General features: G+C 37.1%; 1 protein-coding gene across 12 annotated transcripts in view; it reads left to right on the top strand.

The window, feature by feature from the left end:
• KMT2C (lysine methyltransferase 2C) overlaps positions 1 to 12636 on the top strand; it is a 290786-nt gene that overhangs the window by 158292 nt on the left and 119858 nt on the right. For 11 of the 12 annotated variants that reach the window (XM_073009508.1, XM_073009515.1, XM_073009518.1 and 8 more), the window contains 4 exons: positions 8412 to 8581; positions 9052 to 9203; positions 10182 to 10295; positions 11281 to 11358. In XM_073009508.1, the coding sequence (XP_072865609.1) occupies positions 8412 to 8581; positions 9052 to 9203; positions 10182 to 10295; positions 11281 to 11358 (514 nt within the window). The remainder of the gene's footprint in view (positions 1 to 8411; positions 8582 to 9051; positions 9204 to 10181; positions 10296 to 11280; positions 11359 to 12636) is intronic. The other variant, XM_073009512.1, reaches the window with a different exon arrangement.

The following is a 12636-nucleotide window of genomic DNA, read 5'->3' as shown; positions in this document are numbered from 1 at the left end:
CTAGTGAGGAGGCGGTGGACCTGGGAAAGGAAGGTGATGTGGCCAGAACCTCAGGTTCCCGAGGTGGGCAGGGGGGAGGGGTGGAGGGCGGGGAGGAGGTGGTACAGAAGCAGAGATTCTGCACCTGCGCCCTGCCCCTGCCAGTGAGGTTTGGACCTAGAGCTGAAAGCCGTATTACCAGGTTCTATTGTGGTCTTCAGCAAGTTCTATTAGGCTTCTGCCTGAGTGGTGGGGATTGAGGGGAGGGGCCTTCTCTCCTGGGGAAAAAAAGAGCTGCTGGGTAACTGTGCTCAGCTGTGGCTACCTGGGAAGTGGAGCCTGAGGGCTTAAGAATTGTGATGACCTCTGGCCTGCTTCCTCAGGTAGTCCAGATTCCTTCTCTTGCTGAATGACTTATTGGAAAGGAAAAACTCTGCTGTTTGACTGATTTGCATATTTATACTCTTCACTCAGTTCCTCTACTTGCCTTTTTACTTCTAATACGAAGTTGAATTTGTAATTCATTTTCTTTCCTTCCCTAAGGAAAAAGGACATTTAAGACGGTAAGTTTACCTTAGGCTATAGCTTTGGCTGAAGCCAAATTTATTGTATTTGTAACTTTATGTATGTATATACCTTACAGAATAGCTTTATCTTTTTTTAAGTTGTGCTGAAGGATGTTAATTTATGCTTTAATTTCATTTAATCAGAGAATTTAAAGTAGGTTTTTTTAAATAAATGTTTTGATACTTGAAGCAGTGACTTTTTAAAGGTGTAGCGTTTGTGTTTATTAATTTCATTTAGTTAGATGAAGTCCTTTTACCTTATTTTTGACATGTTGATTTAACAAGTTGTTACAATTGACCACTATTAATTGTTCCTATCAGTTTATCATATTTTTAAACAAATACCTTGTGGCTGTTATTTAGCAAGTAGGTCAGGCCAGTGTTAGTATGTTGTGCTTTTTGCCAGTATAAAATTGTTCTTTATTCTATGTAATGTGTTTTTTGTTGAGGGATCAGGAAGGGCAGGTATTTTGTCTTGCCTGACACTATGGCCACGTAGGGTGTTAGTTTGCCAGTTGAATAGTTATCTTTTCACATCTTTTTATTTTGGATTCTTTTGTGTTATTTTAAATGTATCTTTTGAAAAGCTTAATAGAGGTATCTGGATTGATGGTTGTAATTGAAATGCCTGGCTATTTTGAGGCAAAATTGTTCATACAGTTTCTTTCTATTATTCTCTTCTTTTACTTCCTGCAATGATTTATAATTCAGAATCTCATTTTGTGAATGTAAATGATTATGAATGTTAAATATATAAATTTTCTCCTCTCCCATTCCCCACCGAAAATGAAGTTTTTATTCCCCTTTTCTCTGTTTGATTTGATTAACCTAGATTATAAACCTTGACACAATTTTCTTGCAAAAAATATATTTCCTCTGTTAATTCCAACTTTACCCTCAATCTTTCGGAGTCTTGGTTATGGTCCTTTAAAAAGAATTATAAATTTTCTGAAACCCTACATGTCTGAAAGAGACTGTTCCCTTTAGACTATAAGAATTTGGCATAGTATAATGTTTCATATTACAAATTTTTCTTTTTTATACTCTGAAAACATTTTCTTCAGTTTTTTCAGTTTATGCTGTCACAAGAAAAATCTTACTTTAAAAAATTTAATCATAATCCTTTTTTTCCTTCCTGAAAGCTTTGGGAGATGTGTGTGAGTCCCTGTTCCCCCTGCCCCAACACCTTTTTAAAAATATATATTTACTTTAAAAATTACCTTCTTTACACTCTCTAATAGCATCTAGTAACTGCTGGATAATTTTTGTCTCCTGCTCTTAATCTTCTTTATTACGGTTTTCATTATCTTGAGAACTAGTAGAGAATTCTGGGTTTCTTTCTTTCTCAGCTTGTTGTGTCTCCCCTTTGGTGTGCTCCTTTCTAATTTGCTCTTTGTAATCTGCTGCTCTCTTTCAGAGTGACAGAATTACATAATTTCTGGGAATACTATTGGGTACTTAATCTTTTTATTCTGTTCTTTGAAGGCACTGTAATGTGGTGGTTAAAAGCTTATGCTGTGGAGTCAAATTTCAGCTTCTTCAATTATTAAATTTATGATCGTTGGCTACCTATATAACTTCCGTAAGTCAGTGTATAGAAGGTTAATAGTAGTTACCTCACAGGGGTGTTGGATTTAATGAAGTGGTGTCTATAAAGTGCCCAGCACAATGCCTAACACAAAGTAAGCACAGAAACAGTTACCATAGAGTTTTTCATGGTTTGGAAGGTTTGTCCTTTGAACCATTTGAAGAATGATTGTATTTCTCTGCTGTTAAATTCTTCTGTAGTTCTCTCTGTAGTCTTGAGTCATAATTTGCTCATTTGTTTGCATTTAACATTTGAGTGTTTACTGTGTGTGAATATCACTGTGGTCAAGGCTGGAGATGTGGGGGCAAATCGGTGTGCCCCCAAGGGGCTGTCGGTCTAGTTTGGGGCTGCTCTCTAGTGAACTGGAGTCGGGGTGATCTTTTCAGGATCTTTATTATAAACCAGTCGTTGTCAGATAGGTTTCTTTGTCCTATTTTTATCTCAAGAATGTCTGTCTGTTGGTGTGTTATGCATTTTTAGAAAATTTTTACTTGAAAATAAGTTCAAACGCTAAGAGTTGGAAAAAATAAAAATAATACTCATATCCCATTTACTTAGATTCATCAGTTGTTAGCATTTCATTATCATTGGGCATGCCCTCACTTTCTGTGTGTGTGTATGTGTGTGTCTCTATTCCCCCCAGTCCCCTACCATTTGAAGGTTAATTACATACCTTACGCCTTTTTACCACTATTTCAGTATGTATTTCTTAATAATAGGAATATTCTTAAAAAATCACAATCCTGCTGTCAGCTTCCTAAACTTACATCAGTGTAGTATGTTTAGCCGTATTCCAATTATGTCATTTGATCTTATGTTGTTCATAACCTACCCCTTCCTCCAAGTAGGTTCTAGGATTTAGTTTTTGTCATTGGTATTTTTGAAGGATAGAGTTCTTCCCAATATACTTGTTTTTTTCTTTTTTCAAACAGAAATTTCCCCATTTTGTCTTTGATATCCCCTTATGATTAGATGAGAGTCATGCATTATTGGCCAGAATACTGCAAAGTGCTGATCCATCCTCAAGGTATCACAGCTGGAAGCACACATTATTCCACTTTCCCTCATGGGAATCACCTGGTCAGGCTGTTGCCAAATTTCTTCTTTTTCCCCCTCCTTTGTATCTCATAAAGCAGTATGTGAGGAGACACTTTAAGACCATGTAGATATCTTGCTTTTCCTCAGAACTTCCTTCTAGATTTTAAAAACTTACTCCCTAGGCCAGGGGTGGTGGCTCACGCCTGTAATCCCAGCACTTTGGGAGGCTGAAGCGGGCGGATCACTTGAGGTCAGGAGTTTGAGATCAGCATGGCCAACATGGTGAAACCCTGTCTGTAGTAAAAGTACAAAAATTAGCCAGGCGTGGTAGCAGCTGCCTGTAATTCCTGCTACTCAGGGTACTGAGACAGGAGAATCGCTTGAACCCGGGAGGCAGAGGTTTGCAGTGAGCCGAGCTCATGCCACTGCATTCCAGCCTGGGTGACAGAGATAGACTCCATCTCAAACAACAGCAACAAAAACTTACTGCCTGATGATGCCGTTTTAACCTGCTTTCTTTTGGTTGCAAATGATGCATTTCCAGCTCTAGCACTCCCAGCACATTTACCAGTTAGCCCTCTGCTTTCTTTTGTAAGCAAGAATACTTCTTTCACATGTTAAACTTACTAATTATTAATATTGACTCATGAGCTCCTATTATCTTCAGTCAGTCATTTACAACTCATTACCTAATTATTTTTTGTGTTCAAATGGTCCCATGTTTGCTGTCAGTTGCTCCTTCAAGCGGGTGCCGGTGTTCTGCCCTCACCACTTATGTGAACACTTCATTACTTTTTGGTATAACAAGATGTTACAAGCTCATCTTTTACCTCCCATGCCCCAGTCCTGGAATAAGTCCATTGTTAAATAAGTAACCCAGATTCCTTTAGTGGGGAGTGGGTGCTGGGTGTGCTCGTTGCTACTGGAGGGTGTTTGCTTCTTCACCCTTTCACCTGGTGGTGTCAGGAAATACATGCATGTGTATACACTTACACAAGCTTTTCCAACCCATGGCCCGCAGGCTACATGTGGTCCAGGATGGCTTTGAATGTGGCCCAACAGAAATTCATAAATTTTGTTAAAACATTATGAGGTGGTTTTTTTTTTTGGGGGGGGGGGGTGTGTGCATAGCTCATCAGCTGTCATTAGTGTTAGTGTATCTTGTGTGTGGCCCAAGACAATTCTTCTTCTTTCAGTGTGGTCCAGGGAAGCCAAAAGATTGGATACCCCTACACTTCCATTTGTACACATAAATATTCATATACCCTTACATATACATAACTTAGAAATAATGAATTTACACCAGTACCTCCAGTTCTTACCCTTCTCCACTGAGTTCTTTGCCTTCTCATTCTTGCATGTCTGTTCTTCTACAATAAAAATTCTGAGTTGCAGCAACGTCAGCACATTTATTCAGTTGCTCCATCTAAAAACCAAATCTGCTTCAGTTTGCTCTCTGTAATAGATTTTATTCCCCTTTCTTTTCTTAGTGATTTAATTTTTTAAATATAGAAGATATTAGTATACTTTCAAAACTCAAAGCTATGTAAAGTTTTACTCAGAATTGTCACTGCCTCTTGTTTATTACTTATACCCCATTTCCTTCAACTTCTTGGAGGTAACTAACTTCATTGTTTTCTGTTTTAAACTTCCTGTTATTTTTCCTCTAAGAATAAGAAGATATATTGCTCTTACTTTCACTGAAGGTAGCATGTTGTATATGTTCTTTTGCATGTTGCTGTTTTCATGTAATAAAATCTGGAAATCACTTCCAGGCAAGTTAGGCAAGTTAGGCAAGTTCAAGAGATCTCATTCTGCTTTTAAACAACCGCATAGCACTCCATTGTGTATCTGTGCTATGGGTTACTCAACCAATGGCCTGTGCTTTGGTATTTTGATAGTTTACAATATTTTGCATTATAAATGATTTTACAGTCCATAGCTTTGTGCATATGTATTTTTGAATTCTCAGGGACAAATCTATAGGGTAAATTCCTAGAAGTAGGATTATTGTCTCAGCAGTGTATACATATGTAGCTTTGTTAGAAACTGTCAAATTCCCTTTCTTGGGGCTTATGGTACTTTGCATTGCTACTAGAGATGTATGAGAGAACTTTTCCTACATCTTTGCTAACAGGATGACTTGTTCAGCTTTTGAATATTTGCCTGTCTTCTGGGTGAAAAGTGGTATATCAATGTAGTTTTAATTTTTGTTTCTCCTAAGAGTGAAGTTGATCGTTTTTCCATGTGTTTAAGGGTCAGTTTTTATTCCTTCTCGTGAATTGTCTGTTCATGTGTTTTGCCTGTTATTGAAGATTTTGGCATTTTTTTCCCCTAAATTTAAGAGTTCTTTATAAGTTAGGTATGTAAGGCCTTCATCTGTGTTACATGATGCAAATATTTTCTGCTAGTTTATTTGTTCTTTTTTTTTTTTTTGCTTATTTGTTTGAGACAGTGTCTCACCCTGTCTCCCAGGCCATAGTACAGTAGTATGGTCATAGCTCGCTGTAGCCTTGACCTGGGCTCAAGCAATCTTCCTGCCTCAGCCTCCCGAGTTAGCTAGGAGTTATGTGTACCACCAAGCCCAGCTAATTTTTTGCTTTTGTAGAGACAGGGTCTCACTATGTAGTCCCAGCTACTCAGAAGACTGAAGTGGGAGGATCACTTGAGCCCAGGAGGTCGAGGCTGCAGTGAGCCATGATCATGCCACTGTATTCTAGCCTGGGCTACAAAGCAAGACCATGTCTCCAAAACATAAATATATATATATAGTGAGAGTTGATTGACATCTTGATTTTAAGACATCCTAACCAAGAACAAGGGATGTCTTCACAAGTTTGTTAAAGTCTAGTTTTGTGTCTTTTAGGAGTGTTTTATAATTGTCTTAATACTGATTTTGAACATTTAAGCTTATTCTTGAGTATTTATTTTTCTGCTGTTATAAAGAGGGTTTTCTTACTTTCCTTTAACTGGTTATTTGTGTGTGTGAATTCTGTTGTCTTTTGCATGCTAATTTTATATCCTAGTACTTTGTTTAATTCTTTTATTGAGTTTTTGAAAAATTTTCTAGGATGTTCCAACTCTACTTACAAATAGAGTTTTGTTTCTTTTTTTCTTGGTCTTATGTCTCTGCTTTCATTTATTTCCATGTTTGCATTGGCTCCAGAAACATGTTAAAATAGTAGTGGAGATAGTAGGCACCCTTGCTTTTTCCTGTCCTTAGTGGGAATACCTCTAGGGTTCCCCCATAAAATAAGATATTGCCTTTAGAATTGAAGTATTTATGTTGATCACATTAGAGAAATACCCATCCATTTTTACTTTCTCAAGAGTTATTAGGAATGGGTTTTGATTCTTTCCAAAGACTTCTTTCTTTAAGCATCTGTTGCATTGAAATGATTTTTTTCTCCTCCCTTTTAATTTGTTAAACTTTATTAATGGGTTTTTCTAATATTAAATATCTTTGAATTTCTTGTATAAACTCCACCTGGGCATAGTTATTATTTTCTTAATGTGGTATTGATCTGTTTGATAGTATTTTATTTAGGATTGTTTTTCTTTTCTCCTTCTCATTCGATAAAGGATAATACATTCTTTTAAAAAATATATGTATATGTATTCAAAAGACGGGGTCTCAGTGTGTCGCCCAGGTTGAATTCCACCTCCTAGGCTCAAGAGCTCCTTCTACCTCAGCCTCTCAAATAGATGACACCACAGTTCTGCGCCACCATGCCCAGCTATTTAGTATTTTTTCCCTCAGTATTTTTAAGTGCATTCATTTTAATCTTTAAGACTTCTGATCTATGGTTCCTAGTAGTTTCTCTTTTTAAGTGAGCATCCCTTTCATATCAGCCCAGTAGCACAGAAAGATAAAGTTCCTTTTTATTGATGTTTTAGATTAGAAATTTGGGGTGGGTAATGAGAGCCCCACAATTTATTAACCTTATCCCCAGGATTTTAAGGCTGACTAGCTCACAGGCACAGAAGTAGTTTTGGCTGGCCTCTGGTTGGCCTTTTACTTCATAAACGATTCTAATTTGGTAAGGATAAGACCACTCCCTCTATTCTAAAAACATGAAGGGCCATCATTGGACTTTTGATGTGGAGCAATTTATTTTCACATTTTCAGACACCAAGTCACATGGAGTTGGGCATGCTCTGTGTTTGCCCACCCACCATGGCAGTCTCACATTGTTGCCCAGGCTTGAATGTAGTGGCGTGATAGCTCCCTGCAGCCTCAAACTCCTAGACTCAAGCTGTCCTCCTGCCTCAGCTTCCCAAGTAGCAGGGACTACAGGTGTGCACCTCCATGCCTGGCTAATTTAAAATTTTTTTTTTTTTTTTGTAGAGAAAGGGGTGTTTTGTCTTCTTGCCCAGGTTGGTCTCGAATCCCTGGCTTCATGCGATCCTCCCATCTTGGCCTCCCAAAGTGCTGGGATTACTGACATCAACCCATCGCACCAGGCTGGCCATGCTATTGTTTTAAGAGAGAGTTCTTTAGTTTTAGTTTTTAGTTCTTAAGTTACCAAGAAGCAAGAAGAATACTATATGTAGCAACACCATTTTGCCTTCTGCAGTGTAATAGGTTGAGTAGACTTACTCCACAAAAATTACTTCCTGATCCTAGAATATGTTTCTTTTTTTGAGTTTTGGGTTGCTGTCTTTTTGGTTTTATCTCTTCCACCTATATGTTTTCCTGGATATCCCCATTCCCTTATTTACATTTTCCTGGAGATTTCAGTGCAGATTTTGTGAGGTCACATCAGACATTGAAAACAACTTTTTAAAAGGTGTATACCCAGGCACAGTGGCTCACACCTGTAATCCCAACACTTTCAGAGGCTGAGGCAGGCAGATCACTTGAGGTCAGGAGTTGAAGACCAATCTGGCCAACATGGTGAAACCCTGTCTTTACTAAAAACACAAGAATTAGCTGGGCGTGGTGGCGCACACCTGTAGTCCCAGCTACTCAGGAGGCTGAGGCAGGAGAATCACTTAAACCCAGGAGGCAGAGGTTGCAGTGAGCCAAGATTGCACCACTGCACTCCAGCCTGGGCAACAAAGTGAGAGTCCATCTCAAAAAAAAAAAAAAAAAGCATATACCCTCAATTAATGTCATGAAAATAAAAGCTAAACGTACAATCCACAAATGATTCATGACTTTTTTAAAGGTTTACATCAGAACTACAATTACAAATGCATAACAAAGTGTTTTTGTTTTTGTTTTTCCTCGTGTTTAGAATTGCAGGATATGTATAGAGTGTGGCACACGGTCTAGTTCTCAGTGGCATCACAATTGCCTGATATGTGACAATTGTTACCAACAGCAGGATAACTTATGTCCCTTCTGTGGGAAGTGCTATCATCCAGAATTGCAGAAAGACATGCTTCATTGTAATATGTGCAAAAGGTAAGAAGATAGTTATTCTATGCAGTTGTTTTGTCAGTTGTTTTATTCATGTGGTGATTTGCTCTACCATCTTACAGCTTCTAAGTTTTTATCACTGTAGCAATTCCATCAGTACTGATTGCTGTTATAGATGGAATTAAATGATGGTTTTGAGTCTCAAAGGCATAAGGAAGTAAATGGGCAAAAGATAAGACCAGACCACATCAGAAATGAGCACTGATAGGGAAAAGTAAAGAGAAAATAGCTTAAAAATGTCAAGTAAAAAATACGGCAGCATCTCTAGTGACATCCACAAATGTCCTTTAAAAAAAATCCTTTAAAAAACCTTTGTCAGTTAGCAACCCCTCTAACGTCTCTCCTCTCATCCTTAATTAACCATTTTCATATCTAGCTTTTCAGCAATGCCTTCTCTTTACCTAGACAATAACTTGACGTTAGAAACTTTTATTTAAGTATGCTTATCACTGCAGGTGGGTTCACCTAGAGTGTGACAAACCAACAGATCATGAACTGGATCCTCAGCTCAAAGAAGAGTATATCTGCATGTATTGTAAACACCTGGGAGCTGAGATGGATCCTTTACAGCCAGGTGAGGAAGTGGAGATAGCTGAGCTCACTACAGGTAAACTTGAGAATGATTTTTTTTTTATGGTTTTTTTTTTTTTTGTAATGTTGTGCCAATGTGTCACCAATATATTGCTTTAGTCAGGAAGAGAGGATCCTGTATTCCAGATTCCATCTTGTTCTCAGTTTCTCAACCTTTAAATGTATTTGTTATGTTGGTCATCTCTGAATCTGATGGCTAAAATCTAATGTAACTTAAGATAGTTTTTTTAGTATTTGAATTCCGGGACTATCATGCTTTCTTTCACTTGTGTTCTTTAAGCCGACAGTGGAAGTTCCCCAGTCTTTGGGTTTGCTTAGTTTGTTCTTTATAATGTGAGTTTTCCCTAAGCATGTTGTAGTTTTGTAATGTCCTTTTAAAGTTAATTATCACCTCTTCAGCCCAAGATTTTGTTCAGGTATGGAATAGTTTTAGTAGTAGCCTACTGTTATAAACATGAGTCTTGAAGCATAAAGGAAATAGAACTGCTCACAAGATTGTTTTTCATTTTCATCACTACGAGTGGTAGCTTTTATAAAAGTTCTCTTTATCATACCCTTTATCAAAAGGGTAACTAAGCATCTTAACTACTAACGTTTCATTTCCAGGATGCCATCAGTATTTAGTTTTGAAATATCCTTTTAAAATAATGTGCCAGTTACCTTTTTAAAAAAATTGTTTTAGAGATGGGTTCTCACTATGTTGGCCTGATTGGTCTTGAACTCCTGGCTTCAAGTGTTACTTCCACCTTGGCTTCCCAAAGTGTTAGGATTACAGGTGTGAACTACCACACTTGGCCCACCTTTTGATGTATTATAATTTTCATGTTTTTTAAAAATGTGAATATATATGTGGTTCAAAAGAGAAAAATCTGAAGAAAAACTTACAGCATTTTTGATGATTTGCCCTTACTCATACAAAAATCATAATTGTTGACTTAATGAACAACAAAAAAAAACTCATTCTGAGCTAAAGAATTAATAATGTTTTGTTAAGATTATAACAACGAAATGGAAGTTGAAGGCCCTGAAGATCAAATGGTATTCCCAGAGCATGCAGTTAGTAAAGATGTCAACGATCAGGAGTCCGCTCCTGGAATTGTTCCAGATGGTAAGAATATTTAATGGATATACTCTGTTTTTGAAGAGAATGTGTATGTACAATAAATATGTGAATATTGACTAAAACTTCAGTAAATAAAAACCAAGATGCAGTCACTTAGGAAGAGTTTTTTAGTAAAATAATCTTAGGCAAATAATAGGAGAAACGACATGCGTATATTTGTAGTTCAGCTATCATCTAGATTTAATCATAAGTACTTACTTCGTTAAGGTATCAAGTGATTTTTCGTTAAAAAGCAATTTGTGTTTTTATTTCTTTAGTTGTAGTTGCTAAGTAGAGCTGTTGATGATGATGAGATGTTTCATGCTGAGATAATGAAAAATTTACTGCATTGGATCATCTCAGCAGTCCTATTGAGGGTTATTTCACTGATTTCCATGATATTTCAATTAAACTTTTTGTAGTACATATTGATAAGAGCTATTACTGTACTTGCAGATCTGAAATTAATAAGAGACCTTGTCGGGGGAAAATTACTTACTACATTTAATCACAGGCTCATCTGAAAGTCTTTGGTGTTGTATGTGAAGTTATATGTTCAATAAGAGACCTTGTCGGGGGAAAATTACTTACTACATTTAATCACAGGCTCATCTGAAAGTCTTTGGTGTTGTATGTGAAGTTATATGTTCAATTATATAGTATGCATAAAAAGTACAATGTATACATAAAAAGCCACTGAGATGTTTTGAAATTTATTAAGTTCACATATAACAACTCTCATTAAAAGTTATTTTCTATAATCTTCCTCGTGAGGTCTAGTTGTTAAAGAAAAAGAGAAAAAGACAAAAAAATTTTACCATAGTGTAAAGACTTCTAATTTTGTCTTCATAACTTACAAGTGGTACAATGTTTCATGCTTATGTTGGAAATTGATATTTAGTAGAATAAAACTCTTAAATTACTGTTGAGGGAACAGCGTTACAGAAATTTTGACTCCTTCTTAGAGATTTTATAAATGTGTTACTCACAGCAGTTCAAGTCCACACTGAAGAGCAAAAGAAGAGTCATCCCTCAGAAAGTCTTGACACAGATAGTCTTCTCATTGCTGGTAAGCAGTATGTTCATATTATCTAATTTGATTGAGTTACAAGATGATGTCTTTATGTTACAAGGTAATGTCTTTATTCCAAAGACATTTTTGCAATTGCTGTATGTATACACATTACAGTAACTAAATCTTTTAGTTAAGAGATTCTGGATCTAAAGAGACAGTAGATCTAAAGGAGGTTAGTTTCTCTTGAAAGGGTTTTTTTTTTTGGGGGGGGGGGAGTAGGGGGACGGTTGTGGTTAAAAATATGTTGTACTATCAGATCTGTTATTTGGTAGTTTTCTTTTATCCTTAGCTATAGTCTTTCAATAAAGTGAGAAAGATGATGAGATTTCAGTTTGATATCAGAACATGTATAGGCCTGGGCAATATAGTGAGACCCTGTCTCTACAAAATACAAAAAATTAGCCGGGCGTGGTGGCGGGCGCCTGTAGTACCAGCTACTTGGGAGGCTGAGGCAGGAGAATGGCATGAACTCGGGAGGCGGAACTTGCAGTAAGCCGAGATCGCGCCACTGCACTGCAGCCTGGGCGACAGAGCGAGACTCTGTCTAAATAAATAAATTAATTAATAAATAAATAAAAGTATCTGGGCATGGTGACACATGCCTGTAGTCCCAGCTGCTTGGGAGGCTGAGGTGGGAAGATCACTTGAGCCCAGGAGGTTGAGGCTGCAGTGAGCCGTGTTTGTGCTACTGCACTCCAGCTTGGGTGACAGAGTGAGACCCTGTTTCAAAAAAAAAGAACATAGATAAATTTTAGTCACTGATTGGTAAATGAGGATGGTAGTGTCTTTTTACTATAACTTAAAAATTACCTTGATGAGATTTGGAATAAATGCCTTTTATCTTCAGTGGTCCTACTTTATAGAGCCACATATAGCTCATGTCAGTTGCACCTCTAACGTTTAAGCAAGATTGAGTTAAAGGTTTAACATACTGGTATCCTGATTTAAAATTTACCAGCGAGTGACTGTATTTTCTGATATCTAAGTTTATAGATTTCCTGAGATTAGTTTTTTAAGTTATAGACTGATGAAGAACAAGGATTATATCCAAAGAATGTTTTGAGTAGGTTGGCAGGTATGGTTAAGCAAAATAAATGTTGGTGGTTAGTGAATCTTTTCTGTCTGTGCTTTTGAGTCTATAGTAACTTTGTTAATCTGGGTATCTGCTATTAGAAAATGCCTTCACATTCTAGGTCAGTCTTTACTTTTTAACTTAGGTATCTCACATAACATGATTGATCCTCATTTTCTTAACTAAAAAATGAGTATGAG

The sequence above is a fragment of the Chlorocebus sabaeus genome, chromosome 21 (assembly GCF_047675955.1).
Source record: "Chlorocebus sabaeus isolate Y175 chromosome 21, mChlSab1.0.hap1, whole genome shotgun sequence".
Classification (NCBI taxonomy): Eukaryota; Metazoa; Chordata; class Mammalia; order Primates; family Cercopithecidae; genus Chlorocebus; species Chlorocebus sabaeus.
Note: the sequence above shows the minus strand (reverse complement) of the source record. Positions and strands in the feature narration are given on the sequence as shown.